This window comes from Macrosteles quadrilineatus, unplaced genomic scaffold, assembly GCF_028750875.1.
Source record: "Macrosteles quadrilineatus isolate MER2022 unplaced genomic scaffold, UCM_ALF_1.0 Scaffold_2__2_contigs__length_208266976, whole genome shotgun sequence".
In the NCBI taxonomy this organism is placed as follows: domain Eukaryota; kingdom Metazoa; phylum Arthropoda; class Insecta; order Hemiptera; family Cicadellidae; genus Macrosteles; species Macrosteles quadrilineatus.
In genome coordinates this window covers 178,052,805-178,067,066 of record NW_026542595.1, presented here as the reverse complement: position 1 = coordinate 178,067,066, position 14,262 = coordinate 178,052,805, and the positions used below count along the sequence as shown (strand labels likewise).

The 14,262-nt window shown below is 35.8% G+C and overlaps 1 protein-coding gene across 1 annotated transcript in view; it reads right to left on the bottom strand.

Annotated features, from left to right (window-relative positions):
• Positions 1-1,252: 1,252 nt before the first annotated feature.
• LOC128986000 (vacuolar protein sorting-associated protein 54-like) overlaps positions 1,253-14,262 on the bottom strand; it is a 31,881-nt gene continuing 18,871 nt past the window's right edge. Inside the window, exons 16-20 of the mRNA XM_054406049.1 lie at positions 14,117-14,219; positions 13,435-13,697; positions 12,497-12,677; positions 11,341-11,493; positions 1,253-1,954 (exon numbers count right to left, since the gene is read on the bottom strand). Of these exons, the coding sequence (XP_054262024.1) occupies positions 1,837-1,954; positions 11,341-11,493; positions 12,497-12,677; positions 13,435-13,697; positions 14,117-14,219 (818 nt within the window). The 3' untranslated portion in view covers positions 1,253-1,836. The remainder of the gene's footprint in view (positions 1,955-11,340; positions 11,494-12,496; positions 12,678-13,434; positions 13,698-14,116; positions 14,220-14,262) is intronic.

Below are 14,262 nucleotides of genomic sequence, written 5' to 3'. Positions count from 1 at the left end.
AGAACAGTATTACGCAATGAAACCCCATTTGAATAAGCTGGCGGCAAACAGCTGTTTTCTGGACTAAATCCTTGCGTGGAAAGTTCATCAAAATAATGTAGTGTGGCGTAAAGAAAATTACAGAAAAAAAATTTGGCAGAAGCTCGAAAGGTCGTACGGAGCCCAAAGTCCCAAAATGGAGCAGGGAGCAGTATGAAGATAAGGTTCGAAGGCTCACCAAGGAAGACGGTAGGAACAACAAGGACAGTGAGATCGAAGACACTCTCAAGAAGATAGAGGGACACATGAAGGAGCGCAGCGTGCTTGAGCCAGGCAAGGTGTCGGCCATGGCTGCCCATCTGGCCAACATGAACCAGGAGCCAGAGTAACTTGTGCTGCAGAAGCCTAACTCCAAAGCAGCACTGAAATCTCCACGACTGGTGGCTCAGAGATCTGCCATTTCTGTGCCAAGAGGGTCTATGTGATGGAGAGAGTGAGCGCCGAGGGCAAGTTCTTATATAGGGGCTGCTTCCGTTGTGAATACTGCAAGAAGGCTCGGCAATTACTCCTACGACAGAGGTGGAAGGTTTGGAAGATAGTTTTTCTGTGTACATCATTACGGCATGACTCAAACAAGAAAAGAGGAACAAGTAAATAACAAATAACAAAAAAAATATTGCAAGGCGAGCTTTACCCAAGACACCAGACACGGTTATGCAGTTGCAGGAGAAGGACGTGAACGACCTAGGAGCCACACCTGAGAGGATAGAGTTTGAGAACTTGTCAGGTATCGGAGAGACGGCGTCTGACCACGAGATGGACGAGGAGGAGTGGACGGACCGCAGGGATGACCAAGGATGAGACCCTGCGTCTGGCAGAGAAGTGGACGAGACGTCACAGCAACAACGTCGCAGCGAACAACGACAAGGAGAGTGGCTCATGTCACAATACTTGACGACTCTCGCGACCGCTTCAGCTACACTGAGTATGACAATTTAAATTATCTATTCAAACCAAGAGAACTATCTAACACGATATAAAGGAGGAAACTGGAGATTCCTTGATTTTTGATCTAATTTAATACAATTTATTTTTTCTGGATATCAAACTGTTTAGAGACAGAAAAAGGTTTCTAGAAGGGTAGATTTTCTGTAGTATCAGGATGAATTTAGATAGTCGAGACAAGGATTTAGAATATTGGTGTTAACTTGGAAAAGAAACTGTTAAATTCCTTGGTTACTGGTGTTGAAATAAGCCCATGAAAATTACCTTAAGAGTCCTTGGAGGCTAGCGGCCATCTTGGATGATTTCAATCAGCTGCTGAATAGTTAATTATCATCCAAAAATATTATTTCAAATACCAAAGTGATTATAGTTTAAATATCTAGTAAACTGTGAGATTAGAAATGCTGTTTGTAATTTTGAATTGTTTTCCGAGGGAGTCCATGGAAGCCAACGGCCATCTTGGATTTGCCTGCCATAAGATCAATGTTAATTTCAAACAGCCGCTGAAGAGTTATTTTACCATCTCAAAATATTTTTTTTATACCAAAGTGATTGTAATTTAAATATCTAGTGCACTGTGAAATTGGAAATTTAATTTAAAGTTATTTAATTGCTTTATGAGTTAGAACGTCTAGGCTCCAAGGACTTACGCAATTTTTTTTAACGGAGGCTAAATAAAAAGTATGAAAAACCATTCCTTAATTCACAGCCATATTCAAAATAAGTGGTGCAAAAACCCCTATGTGACTACAAATAAAATTGGTAACAAAAGGTAAAATTTAGGCGAAAACTTGTGGCATTTTGAACACAACACTTGGGTATCGACTTCATCTGATAACTGAGTATACAAGTTTATCTATACTTGGGCTGCCAAATGTCAGACATGGCTTCGATACACAACTCTTCTTCAGGAAGAACTTTGATTCTCTTCAAATCCTCAAGGTAAAATGTCAATTCCTGCGTCACCAGCCTGAAAAGTTAAGAAATAATGTGATGAATATCTAAGGTCAGGGCAAATATACATCAAAGAGGTTATGTATGATATGAGAATGAATGAATGAGAATGAGATGAGAATGAGATGAGAATGAGAATGAGAATGAGATGAGAATGAGATGAGAATGAGAATGAGTGAGAATGAGATTTTTATTTGCCAGTTAATATTCCATACAAATACATTGGCACGTCAAATTAGTCATAAGATATAACATTAATTAAAATCTAGTGGAGTCAGTGTTCTTGACATATAATCTTCTATTGAATATAATGGCTGATTACAAAGAAAGTTATTTATTTTAATCTTGAAATCCTTATCATTAAGTAATCTTATGGCTATTGGTAACTTATTATAAAATTTACTGCTTAAAATTAATGGTTTTTTATCAGTTTTAGCAAGTCTAACATAAGGAAGATTTATATTACATTTATGGCGAGTATTATGGCAGTGTATATCTCTCCTATAATCTAACTTATCTAATTGTGGTCTTAAGTATAACAGGCATTGCTTAATAAATAGAGAAAACAGTGTTAATATTTGGTATTCTTTAAAAAATTTAGTGCAATCATGGTGCCTATCTACAGCAGCTATTACCCTAATTGCCTTTTGCTGCAAATTGAAAATTTCTTTTGCATGAGCAGAAGACCCCCAAACAAGCAACCCATAGCTTATATGGCTATGAAAAAGTCCATAGTATGCCTGTATGAGAGAAGCCCGTTCTAGTTCGCCACATAATTGTTTAAGAGCAAATATACTTGAACTCAGTTTATTTTTTAAAACTATAACATGGTCATGCCAGGTCAAAGTAGAATCAAAAGTTAATCCTAAAAATTTTGGATTTCTCTCATCCATTGGCCTACTGTGTACTTCACGAAGGTTAAACAAAACAGTTTTTGTCTTATCATTATTTAGAACAAGATTATTAGAAATTAACCAGTTTTCAGCTAGCTTTAGATTATGCATAGAGTCAACCAAAAGTTGTTCATGATCTGCATGTCTAGTAATGATGGTTGTGTCGTCGGCATATAATACAATATTTGCAGGGATATTAACACTTAAATCATTAACTACTACCAAAAACAACAGAGGCCCAAGCACAGATCCTTGGGGAACTCCACAATACACAGGCTTAATAGATGATGCATCCTCTCCCAAAACTACATACTGTGTTCTGTTTGACAAATAAGATCTAAATAAATCTAACACTTTACCTTTAATGTTATAATCAGGGCCGGAACAAGGGGGGGGGCAGAGGGGGCGGTTGCCCCGGGCGGCAGGGTTGAGGGGCGGCAAATTTCTGGTTGCGGAAAATTTGTTTAATACAGTTTGTAAAAGTTTTTAATGAGCCGAACGTCATAAGGAACGTCAATTGAGTAATTTCAAAACTGCATAACAAACAATAATTTTACAATAGAAATCAATATAAATTGCAACGGAGTAGAAAACACTGAGAGCCCTAATAGCATAGTTAGCAGCACAGCAAAGTTTGTTTACAATTTCAGCTGATCGCCATCCCTGTCAAGGCGCCATGCCGCCCTGCCTCACTGCCGTGGTTCGTTATATAGAGGTTAGGTTTGCAGGAATTTCGCTAAGTCGAGGTTCAGAACCAGCGTCGATCAATATAGGTCGGGACTTGACCTCATTAAAATACAGTACAATTAAAGTAGCATGGGCTACAATACTTTACAGTACAGTGTTTACATTGTACAGTAGAACCTAAACTATCCGGCATAATAAAGGGGAGGGATCTTGAATATTGCGCAATCATGACAATGGCATTGACCTTGGTACAGGTTAAAAACTATAAGTTTAAAATCACAGCTTGTTCTAACCCTCCTAAAACCTAGCCAAACACTGTATTGCGTAGTCATAAATTATGTAAAGAACAAAACAAAACAGTAGAAAGTTTTGTAAGCTACTGCTCGCGATAGGCCGGTAGGCTACTTACAGTACAGTACTGATTTATCACAACAGAGGAAGGTGTTGCTAATGCTAGTTGAAACAAATCGTATTGAAAACAATAAATTATTAGATAAGTCATTATAAAAGTGTAGGCCTATAATCATTGCCAACTTAAGGATAGTAAAAATACTCGTAAAAGGAATATTAAAATGTTGTTATTCTTTCTCTTTGGTTTTGTTTTTATATTCTTTCTTAGGTTTTTCTTTATCAAAAAAATTTTACAATTCACCATAGTTATCCCATATCGCCCAATCACAGCTTACTAAACATTACGTCGTCATCAGTCCTCAGTGAATGAAATCAGTTCTCAGTTGCAACAGAGCGAGCACAGAGACAGCAGACAAAGATGTAAATCGGAGCAGACGAATGTTAGCGCAAGCGATGACGTGATCTTTCCATTTCATTTGATAAAGAAACAGATTTTCCCAAAACAATAATTGGGTAGGGGATTTGTTATATCGAGGGAAAGACGTAGACAATTCGTTATGCAGAGGTTAAATTCGCAATGTAGAGGTTCTGACAATGATAAATTCGTTATATTGAGGTGTCTTATTTTAGCCGAAATCACGAAAAATTCGTTAAATCAAGGTCGTTGTTATAGTTTGTTCGTTATGTAGAGGTAAAATATACATTGTGTCTTATGGAGAGTTCTAGGGGATTAAAAAAAAAATCGTTATATCAAGGAATTCGTTATCTACCTATTCCACTTTACCTATTCCATTTTTGTTTAATTTGTGAGGGATTTTTTGTTGTGGGTGAAGGGGGGGGAGGGGCGGCAAATTTTAGTTTGCCCCCACTCAAAAATTGTTTAGATCCGGCCCTGGTTATAATATTCTAATTTTTTTAACAAAATTTCATGTGATACTCGATCGAAAGCTTTACTAAGATCACAGAATGTAATTGCAGCAAAATCCTTATTTTCATAACAGTCGAGAATTTCATCAACCAAGGAAGTAATGGCATGTGTCGTTGAAAGCCCTTTACGAAATCCAAACTGTTCTGTACAAAGGAGTTGATTTGATTCTAAGTATTGCATTAACTGTTTACCAATAACTATTTCAAGAACTTTAGACAGAACAGGAACAATGGCAACAGGCCTATAGTTACCTATTTCATCTTTTTTTCCTTTTTTGTAAATAGGATGAACTTTACTTATTTTAATGATATCAGGAAACACACCTTGAGCCATACAGTTGTTAATCAAAATTGTTAATGGGGTTACTAAGTAAGGTATGGTCTCCTTAATGAGAGCATTTGTCATTCCAAAATGATCCGTGCTTTTTTTTGGAGCTAACTGTTTTACTACATCTAAAACATCATTTTCCGTCACATATTTAAAAACTAAATCTCTAACACTATCAGGTACTACTTTTTTCCTTAAATAATGAGTAAAGTTACAACAATACTTATTCCTACATTTTGACTAGAATTTACATTATCACAGGCAGTATTCACAAAATATTCATTAAATTCATCTGACTTAAAATAATTATCTACTCTACATTTGCTTGACTTATTTTTATGTTTATTTACAATATTCCATAAAGCTTTTGTTTTATTTTTGGCATTTTCTATGGCATTAGCATTTTCCCTTTTTTTGGCATTTTTAATCTTACATCTATACACATTTTTAAGTTTTCTGTACTCATTTCTATACCAAACAACATTTGTGTCTTTATATAAATGGTAGAGAGAATCCAATCTTTCTTTAAGTTTTTGTAGCTCTGAATTATACCAAGAACATTTGTTGGAGGTCTTCTTTTTCCTTTGACATTTTTTTACATGTTTTACAAAACTAAGGTTAAAATAAAAACACAAAATATTTATAAAACTACTAAATGCTAAGTTAACATCGTTAATGTAAAATACCTCTTTCCAATTTTCTTTTCTTAAATAATACTTGAGTTCTCTTATACCAGCCTCAGTTATTTTTGTGACCGTTTTACCTTTACATACAGGAAAGTAATCCTTCTCTTCCACCCTATAATTATAAGTAAAAACTTGAGCAAGGTGATCACTAACATGTTTATTAACCACAGAGGCTGTATAATTATTTTCTAATGAGGTGAATATGTTGTCCAAACAATTATTACCTCGCGTAGGCTCATAAATTGTCATATGCAACCCATACATACTAAAAAGGTTTAAAAGGTTTACAGAGTCACTATCATTACTAAGAAAGTTAATGTTAAAGTCGCCACATACAATTGACTGTTTTTTCTGCCGATATATTTGGCTTAGTAACCTTTCTAAGATGGTAAAAAAATTTTGCACATTTCCATATGGACTACGATATATGGTTACTAGCAATAAATTCATGTTTATTATTTCAACAGCTGCTATTTCACAGTCTAAATCAACAGATAATTTATTCATATCATCCATTACTTTGATACATGATGGGTCATAGCGAGAAAAAATTGCTGAGCCCCCATGAATTCTAGAAGTTCGGCAATAGCTAGTTACATGATGAAGGTCGCTAATTGAACATATGTTGATTTCATTAACTTTTAACCAGTGTTCAGTTACACAAAGAAAATCTAAATTCATTTCTTTTGCAATCAATTCCAATGTATTGACTTTATTCAGAAGGCTTTGACAATTTTGGTGATAAATTGTTACAGTGTTTTTTGTGTGAACATTATTATAACTTTTATTACCTGTAAAACTATTGATTTTTTTCTTGTTTGTAGTTCTACCATTTATTAAAACATTATTACATTTGCTGGACTTACTTAAGCTAATTTCGTCACAACTAGTAAAATTTATTAAATCTATGGGTGGGTCAGAGGGTCTAGTTGTTGTCGATGAACCGTTGAAGCCGGTGGGGTGGAGTTTCCCGACAGCAACTCTGTTCCTGGAGGAGGTGGTTGACTCGTATCTCCTGGTCTCTGAGGGCATCTTGACATCACTGGTACAGACACACCAGGCTCTTCTGTGTTAGATTTTCTTACTAATGGTTCCGGCAGTGTTTCCTCCAGTGGATGGTTGGGCTCAGGAATATGTACAGCAGCCATGTTAGGAACTTCTGACAATGGATTATGGGTCTGAAGATCGATCTTCTCCATGGGAGCGTAAAAAGACTTTGCTACCCCACAGATTTTTTGGGATAACCATAGTTTACCTTTGTTGTTCAGGTGCAAGCCATGGTGGGTATGAAGGTGCCTCCCTGCTTCATATGCATTTACCATCTTTACATTGGAGTAATTACAGCTCATTTCACTCAGGATTCTATTTGTTTTCCGAATTTCCTCATTAACACACGACCACTCTGCAAGATCATATCTATGAGGAATATTCACCAGAATTATATGTTTATTAACGTGTTCGTCAAGAGCATCCTTTATTATACTTATAGCTTCATGTGCTTCATTACGTGAAACATCATTAGTCCCGCACAAAACTACTAATACATCTTCCTCTGTCAGCTTCTCACCCCTCAGGTTTGCTGGGTTAAGAACAAGCTTCGCCCCCCCACCAGGAGCTACAAAGGCCACCGTTTCGTGGGACTGAAGAATATTATTTATGTTCCGAGATAACTCACGTCCATGACTATCAGCGCACACCAACATCCTATAATCAGGCTTTTTTGGATTGTCTTCTGCTTTTTTGTAGGCCTGATTCGAATGGGTATCTTTGAAAGCTGTCAGTTTAGATGATGTTTTCCTTCCAGAAATCTTTTTCTTCACAGGCTTACTAATAAACTTATTGGTGACTTCAGGTGCGGAAGAGTCAGGTCCAATAGCACAAATATCGCTCCTGTCATCGTTTTCTGCTACATTAGCATCATGTGCTGTAAGAATATCAAAACGATTACTACATGGAATATTAAATGATAGACTTTCATTTTGAGTTGGAATTGGCCTTTGTAATACCTTCCTATCATTACTCTGAACGTTTTTTAAAACTGGGTAACAGTGCAAACACAGATTAGAGTTCTGAGAATGGAGATTTGATACCTCACTTTCTAGGGTATTTTTATCTTGCTCTAACACTTTAATAATAGCATTAAGATTTTTTACTTCCTGTTTTTTTAGATTTAATTCTTGTAGAATAATTTGTGTTTGATAGTCTTTAGATATAGGTTTAGTTTTAGTACATTTGTTCGATTCATCATGTTTTATAAGCTCTTCCCTAAGCTGAAACTCGGTTCTTAACTTACTCTCAAGAGTTTTAATCAGTGCATTTTTTTCCTCTATTCTCTCATTGTGAGTTGAAGTCATTGTTCTTATGTCAACTTCTTTTTGCTGCAACTTATCTTCAAGTTCCATTTAATAGAAAGACTTTTTATTCTTCATTTCATGCAACTGTTGTTTCAAGTTTTCATTTTCTTGGAGGATAGCGCCACCAATTTCTGCAGCGAGGGAAAGGTTTAATTCAGATTCAACAAACTCATTTTCCACATTGATATTAGATGTTTCAGTAACCAAACCGTTTATACATGAAGGACAATTCCATTTACCTAATTCTAATTTGGACATCGTTTTTACATCAGAGTATGTCAAATTTATGCATCTGAAATGGATCCATTTACCACAGGGACCTGTGCAAAGTATGGCACTACTTTTGGCGTTCTTGTTGCAGACTCCACAACTGTACACTCTAGGTATATCCATTATCTACCCTTTACTAACACTTAAGTAAAGGGTAAATTGTGCAAGATTTTTGGGTTGACTGTTCAATAATATACTGGATTGGTTTTGCTGCAATGAAAAAAATGAGACTTAGATGCTATGAGGTCTATTCTGTTGAGAAACTACTTCCCAAGTTGAAAGTTGTAAGCCAACTATTGGTTGAAGGTCTATTGGCTGAGGATGAGGTCCATTATGTTTTGAACTGACTACACAAGTTGAAGGTCGTAAGCCAACTCTTGGATGAGGTCTATTATGTTGAGAACTGACTACAAGTGGAACTACATGGTCAAGTGTTAGAAAAACCACTTTCCTTAAAAAATTAATAGTAATTAAAGTAAAGTTTTAACATACATTGATGTGATGGTTTTGTTGTGGCAAATTCATAACTATATAATTATGAGATATAATTATAATCATATTATTTGTTTGTGCAGGGATTTTTCAGCCACCACAAATAAACTGTCAGTTCTGCAAACAACATTAATTTGTTCAGCAAATATGACAATGTTCTCAATAAATAAATACCTCCCAAGAAGTTACTTCAGCCACCACAAAACCTTTTTTGGAGAAAGCCACTTAAAAACACAAAAAAATGTGCAGTCTAACCTTGATATAACGAACCTCGATATAACGAACCTCGATATAACGAATTTGGTTTATCCCCTAGAACTCTCCATAAGACACAATGTATATTTTACCTCTACATAACGAACAAACCATAACAACTACCTTGATTTAACAAATTTTTCGTGATTTTGGCTAAAATAAGACACCTCAATATTACAAATTTATCATTGTCAGAACCTCTACATAGCTAATAATTATTTAATAATAATTTAATTTCTGCTTAACGAATTGTCTACGTCTTTCCCTCGATATAACAAATCCCCCACCCCATTATTGTTTATGGAAATTCTGTTTCTTTATCAAATGAAATGGAAAGGTGGCGTCATCGCTTGCGATAACATTCGTCTGCTCCGTTTTACACATCTCTGTCTGCTGTCGCTGCGCTTTGTTACAACTGAAAACTGATTTCATTCAATGAGGACTGATGACGATGTAATGTTTACGACCTGTAAGCTGTGATTGGGCGATAAATAACTATGGTGAATTGTAAAATTTTTGGATAAAGAGAATTGAGAAACCTAAGAAAGAATATAAAAAAGAGAAAGAATAGCAAAATTGTTATTTTAACATTCCTTTTACAAGTGTTTTTATTACCTTTAAGTTGGCTATGACTATACACTTTTATAATGACTTATCTAATAATTTATTGTTTTCAATACGATTTGTTTGAACTAGCAACACCAATGCTATAGTTAATGATTATCTTACTAATATTATAAATGTGAAAGTTTGTGTGTTTGTTTGTTTGTTTGTTTGTTTGAAGTTCAATCACGCATAAACCACTGGATGGATTGGGCTGAAATTTGGCATGATGATAGCTCACATTCCCGATTAACATATAGGCATATTCTTATCTCAAAAATCCTTTTGGGCTCCACCCCAGTGGCTCTGTAATTCCCCATGTTAACCTTATTAGTATTCATATTTAATGGGAATTAAAGAATTTAGTCAGCTGTTTCAACTAAAAAAGTTGGTTCTTTGATATACAAAAGTATTAAAAGTTATAAGATTTACCAACAGGGTGCAGCAGTATATTTTTTTGCATTTATGTAAACAGCTAATTTGAACTAAGCAGCAACGAAAAACTGTGATACGCAATGAGAACTGTCAAAGTAGGATTGTTTACAGTAATGTTTACGTTTTTAACGTTATGAATAATTTTAGATATTTTGTGAATTTTTAATAGTTAATTTTCTTTATTGTTTAGGTCAAGTGGTAGAACATTATGGCTATGGTAGAAGTGTAATACCATAGTACACCGTCAATTTAAGGAAGCAAATTTTATTAAACTTTGTCCTCCCCCACTGCAAACGCAAAGCTCGAGTATAACTGCAATAAGCATTTTATACTTATATTCCAACCCCGTACGAAGGACGGGTACTCTGCTAGTTATTGATATTCCTCTGTTGTGATAAATCAGTACTGTACTGTAAGTAGCCTACCGGCCTATCACGAGCAGTAGCTTACAAAACTCTAAGTTTTGTTTTGTTCTTTACATGGTTTATGACTATACAATACAGTGTTTGGCTAGGTTTTATGAGGGTTGGATTAAGCTGTGATTTTAAACTTACAGTTTTTAACCTGCACCAATGTCAATGCCATTGTCATGATTGCGCAATATTAAAGATTCCTCCCCTTTATTATGCCGGATAATTTAGGTTCTACTGTACAATGTAAACACTGTACTGTAAAGTATCGTAGCCTATGCTACTTTAATTGTGTTTTAATGAGGTCAAATCCCAACCTATATTGACCGACGATGGTTCTGAACCTCGACTTCCTGCAAATCTAACTTCTATATAACGAACCTTGTTTTAACGAAATCCTTGATATAACGAATATTCAGTTCGGTCCCTTATACTGAGGTTGGACTGTACATTTTAAAGGAAAGCCAGTAGGCTGACGAGCAGAGCAATTGGCCAAGTTAGTATTAAATTAAGACAAATTACCAGTTGATTATGTTTAGTGAATTTTATATGCATCTACTAATTCAAATTTTTAGAAATAACCTAGCTGAACCCCTTTAAAAAGTGTATGAAAAATAGTTTATGACTGACAGTCTACACAAGCTCAAGTGGTTAGTAAATTTTGACAAGAATACAATATTTAATATTTATTGTTAGTTTTAGAACACGTACCCATGCTGAGGCCCGCCGTTGTTCACAATGTTCATTCTAGCCAGCTGATCTCTCAGTGTATCCTTGAAAGCACAGTTGATGGTTCTGTACAGATCCTGAGTCTGGTTCTCTGGCAGAATGTTGGCGATGGCTTCATGCAGCTTCATAAGCCTCCTGTTCAGCAAAAGATCCCGTCAGTAAACTACGTCCAAAATAACTCGCAAGATTGTTGTACAATTAGCATTGTTATTGGCAAATGTAAATAAACTATTTGCCAAAAATCTCTAATTCTGAAGGCATTCAATTTTTACAAAAAAATAATCAACTTTCTGCCAGAATTATTTTGTTATTTTTAGTATTTTGGGTTGCACTTTTATGGCTGACTAGGGCTATTTCTGTTTAGAAGTAGTAGGCTTAACCCTTTGTGGTCGAATGGTGAGTATAGGTCGCCGGGTGCCATTTTCCCAACTGCTCTAATGGCAAATTATACTCAGCGAAAAATGGGGAAAAAATTCGACCTCAAAGGGTAATTTTCTAAAAACTTGCCGTGTTTTGTACGTTTTCAATGTGCATCTTAAATAATTTGTAGAGCTGTTTATTTTTTATTTATTTATACTTGAAGTAAGATTAAATTAACGGTTGTGTCATTAGAGTAAACAATTTTACTCTTAAGTCAATTTTATGGATTAAGTATTCACTTTATTGATATGTGATTGATCTATTAATAATCTACAACATAAGATAATAAAATTATATTTTATATTAGGTATGCAGATAAAATTACCTTTCTTCAAACATTATTTCAACTACAAATGTCCAGTGTTCAGTGTTCAGTTATATGACCTTCCATTTTACCTTTACCTGTGGACAGCCTAGTACCTCAAGAGCATGAGCTACTTCTGTGTGGTAGAATCTAACGATTGCCAAGACAACCTATTTTGCTGTGCACGGACGATAAGTGCCCAGCTTTAGGCACCTGCACTTGGCTGTACTTTAGTTTTCACGAGCATATTTAAATGATTGTTTGAAATGTTGGAATCTAAATGTTTGAAAGAAATTTAACATTTTTACAATTGGTTTTTCCCATTATTTTTCCGTGTTACCTGAGGTCGCCTCTGCCGGTTCAACTAAGATAAGTTAATCAAGATTTTACTGTAACTGTACAATGTTTACTTACTTGCAGATGTTCTGGAATGACTTGGAGGGTACAGGTGGCCGAGCCTCCCAATGTCTCAGCTCATTAACCACCAGAGGTTCCATGATAGACACCAGTTTGTCTTGCACATCTCTCACATGTGTCTTGATGTGGCGAGTCACCGTCTCCAGCTGAGTCATTTTGGCACTCTCCGGCAGCAAACCTGACACAAACCCTGATCATGAGTTTATCAGACGCAATGCTGACAAATTTTACTGGTTTGATTTATTTCTAAAGAATCTTGGAGCAGCAAAATATCATATTGTGTTGTGAACCTATTGCGTGCATTGCTCAAAACGATGCGGTATTTTAGCCTATTCAACTGCTCTTTTTTTAGATTTTTTTGTGGATAAATTCATCCGACCAATCCTAGTTTTTGGTGTCAAAACCCGTGTTCGTTTTCATGAAAGAAACCCATATGCTTAAAAAAAACCCATCCAAAACATTTGCATTTGTTTGTTTCATTCAAGAACAGTTTCAAAACAATTTTCTCAAAAAAAGGTTATCTTAACTTTGATTAAACTGGGGTATTTATCTGTAAATTGTGTGGCAAACTGTGTATTCTATTTTAAATGGTAAAGATACATTGATTAACATATGTTTCCTGATGTCGGCTGCCAGTTCAAAACCACAAAACTAAAAGTGGAGTTTATCTTTTGATACAGTTCCGTCTTGGAAGGAGTAGTCTTTACTCCTTTTAACAAAGTGGCGCCCTCAAACCTTGACCAGGTAGAACAGTTGTATTTAGAAGAAAATTTAAAAACCAAATACAACCAATCATTGAGTTTAGCAGAAAAACACGCTCCAAACCAGCCTAATCTTTGTGGACGTACTACAAATCTGTTCCTCTCCCACCAAAGTCTGACGCTGACCTAGGTTAGCAACACGTATTCATTAACAGTGATTGAATGACTGCTTACTCTGGAAATGCAGTCTTATGTGAGGGATGAGCCACAGAAGCAGCTGCAGTGCTCGTAGGACCAGAGCTAAGTTCGCAGTTGTGATCTTCTTTAACCCTGTCTTCTCAGACACAGCCTCGGCGCCCAGCACCAGCTTGAAACTGCGAGAGTTGAACAACGCCAGGAGTTCTGCCAGGTAGCCTAACAGGTTGGCTGCTGATAGGCTCATGTCTTCTGCCCTTACGCAATACTCAGCCACTATGTTGACTAGGATCAATACAGTACTGTAACAAAGCAAGGGGAGGTTAGTACAGTACAACTCCAACTGTCAGGATTGCTATGATCCAAATCACTAAAAGAATGTTTAAAACCTTAAACTGCAGTAATAAGAATCGTTATTAAAGAAGGCAAAAGCCTTGATCGCTGAAAAATAGTGAACATCTCCTTCGGTCCTACTTGTAGACATCATCATAGTCTTTTGTGGTCGCGGCAGAACCTTGAATACCTCCCGAATGGAATTGCTTTCTCATCCAGGCAAACCTAGAGCAGCATATTCCTTTCTTACAGGCAAACCCTAAATAAACAATTAAAACATAATTTACAAATTTGTTCTCTGACATAGGTACTGAACAAGGGGATTCTCATGAATTAATTTATTTTTGTTCAACAAAATTCTATTCCTACATAAATCATACACACTTACCCAACTACAGCAAATTTTTCCCCTTCCACAAACAGAAAATTGGCAGGTTTTCGGTTTCTATCCAAAATCTCCTCAGTCTGATCCCTGGTCTGGGAAAATTTTCCTGTGACAAATTAGTAGCATTAGAAGTTAAGTAAAAAATATTA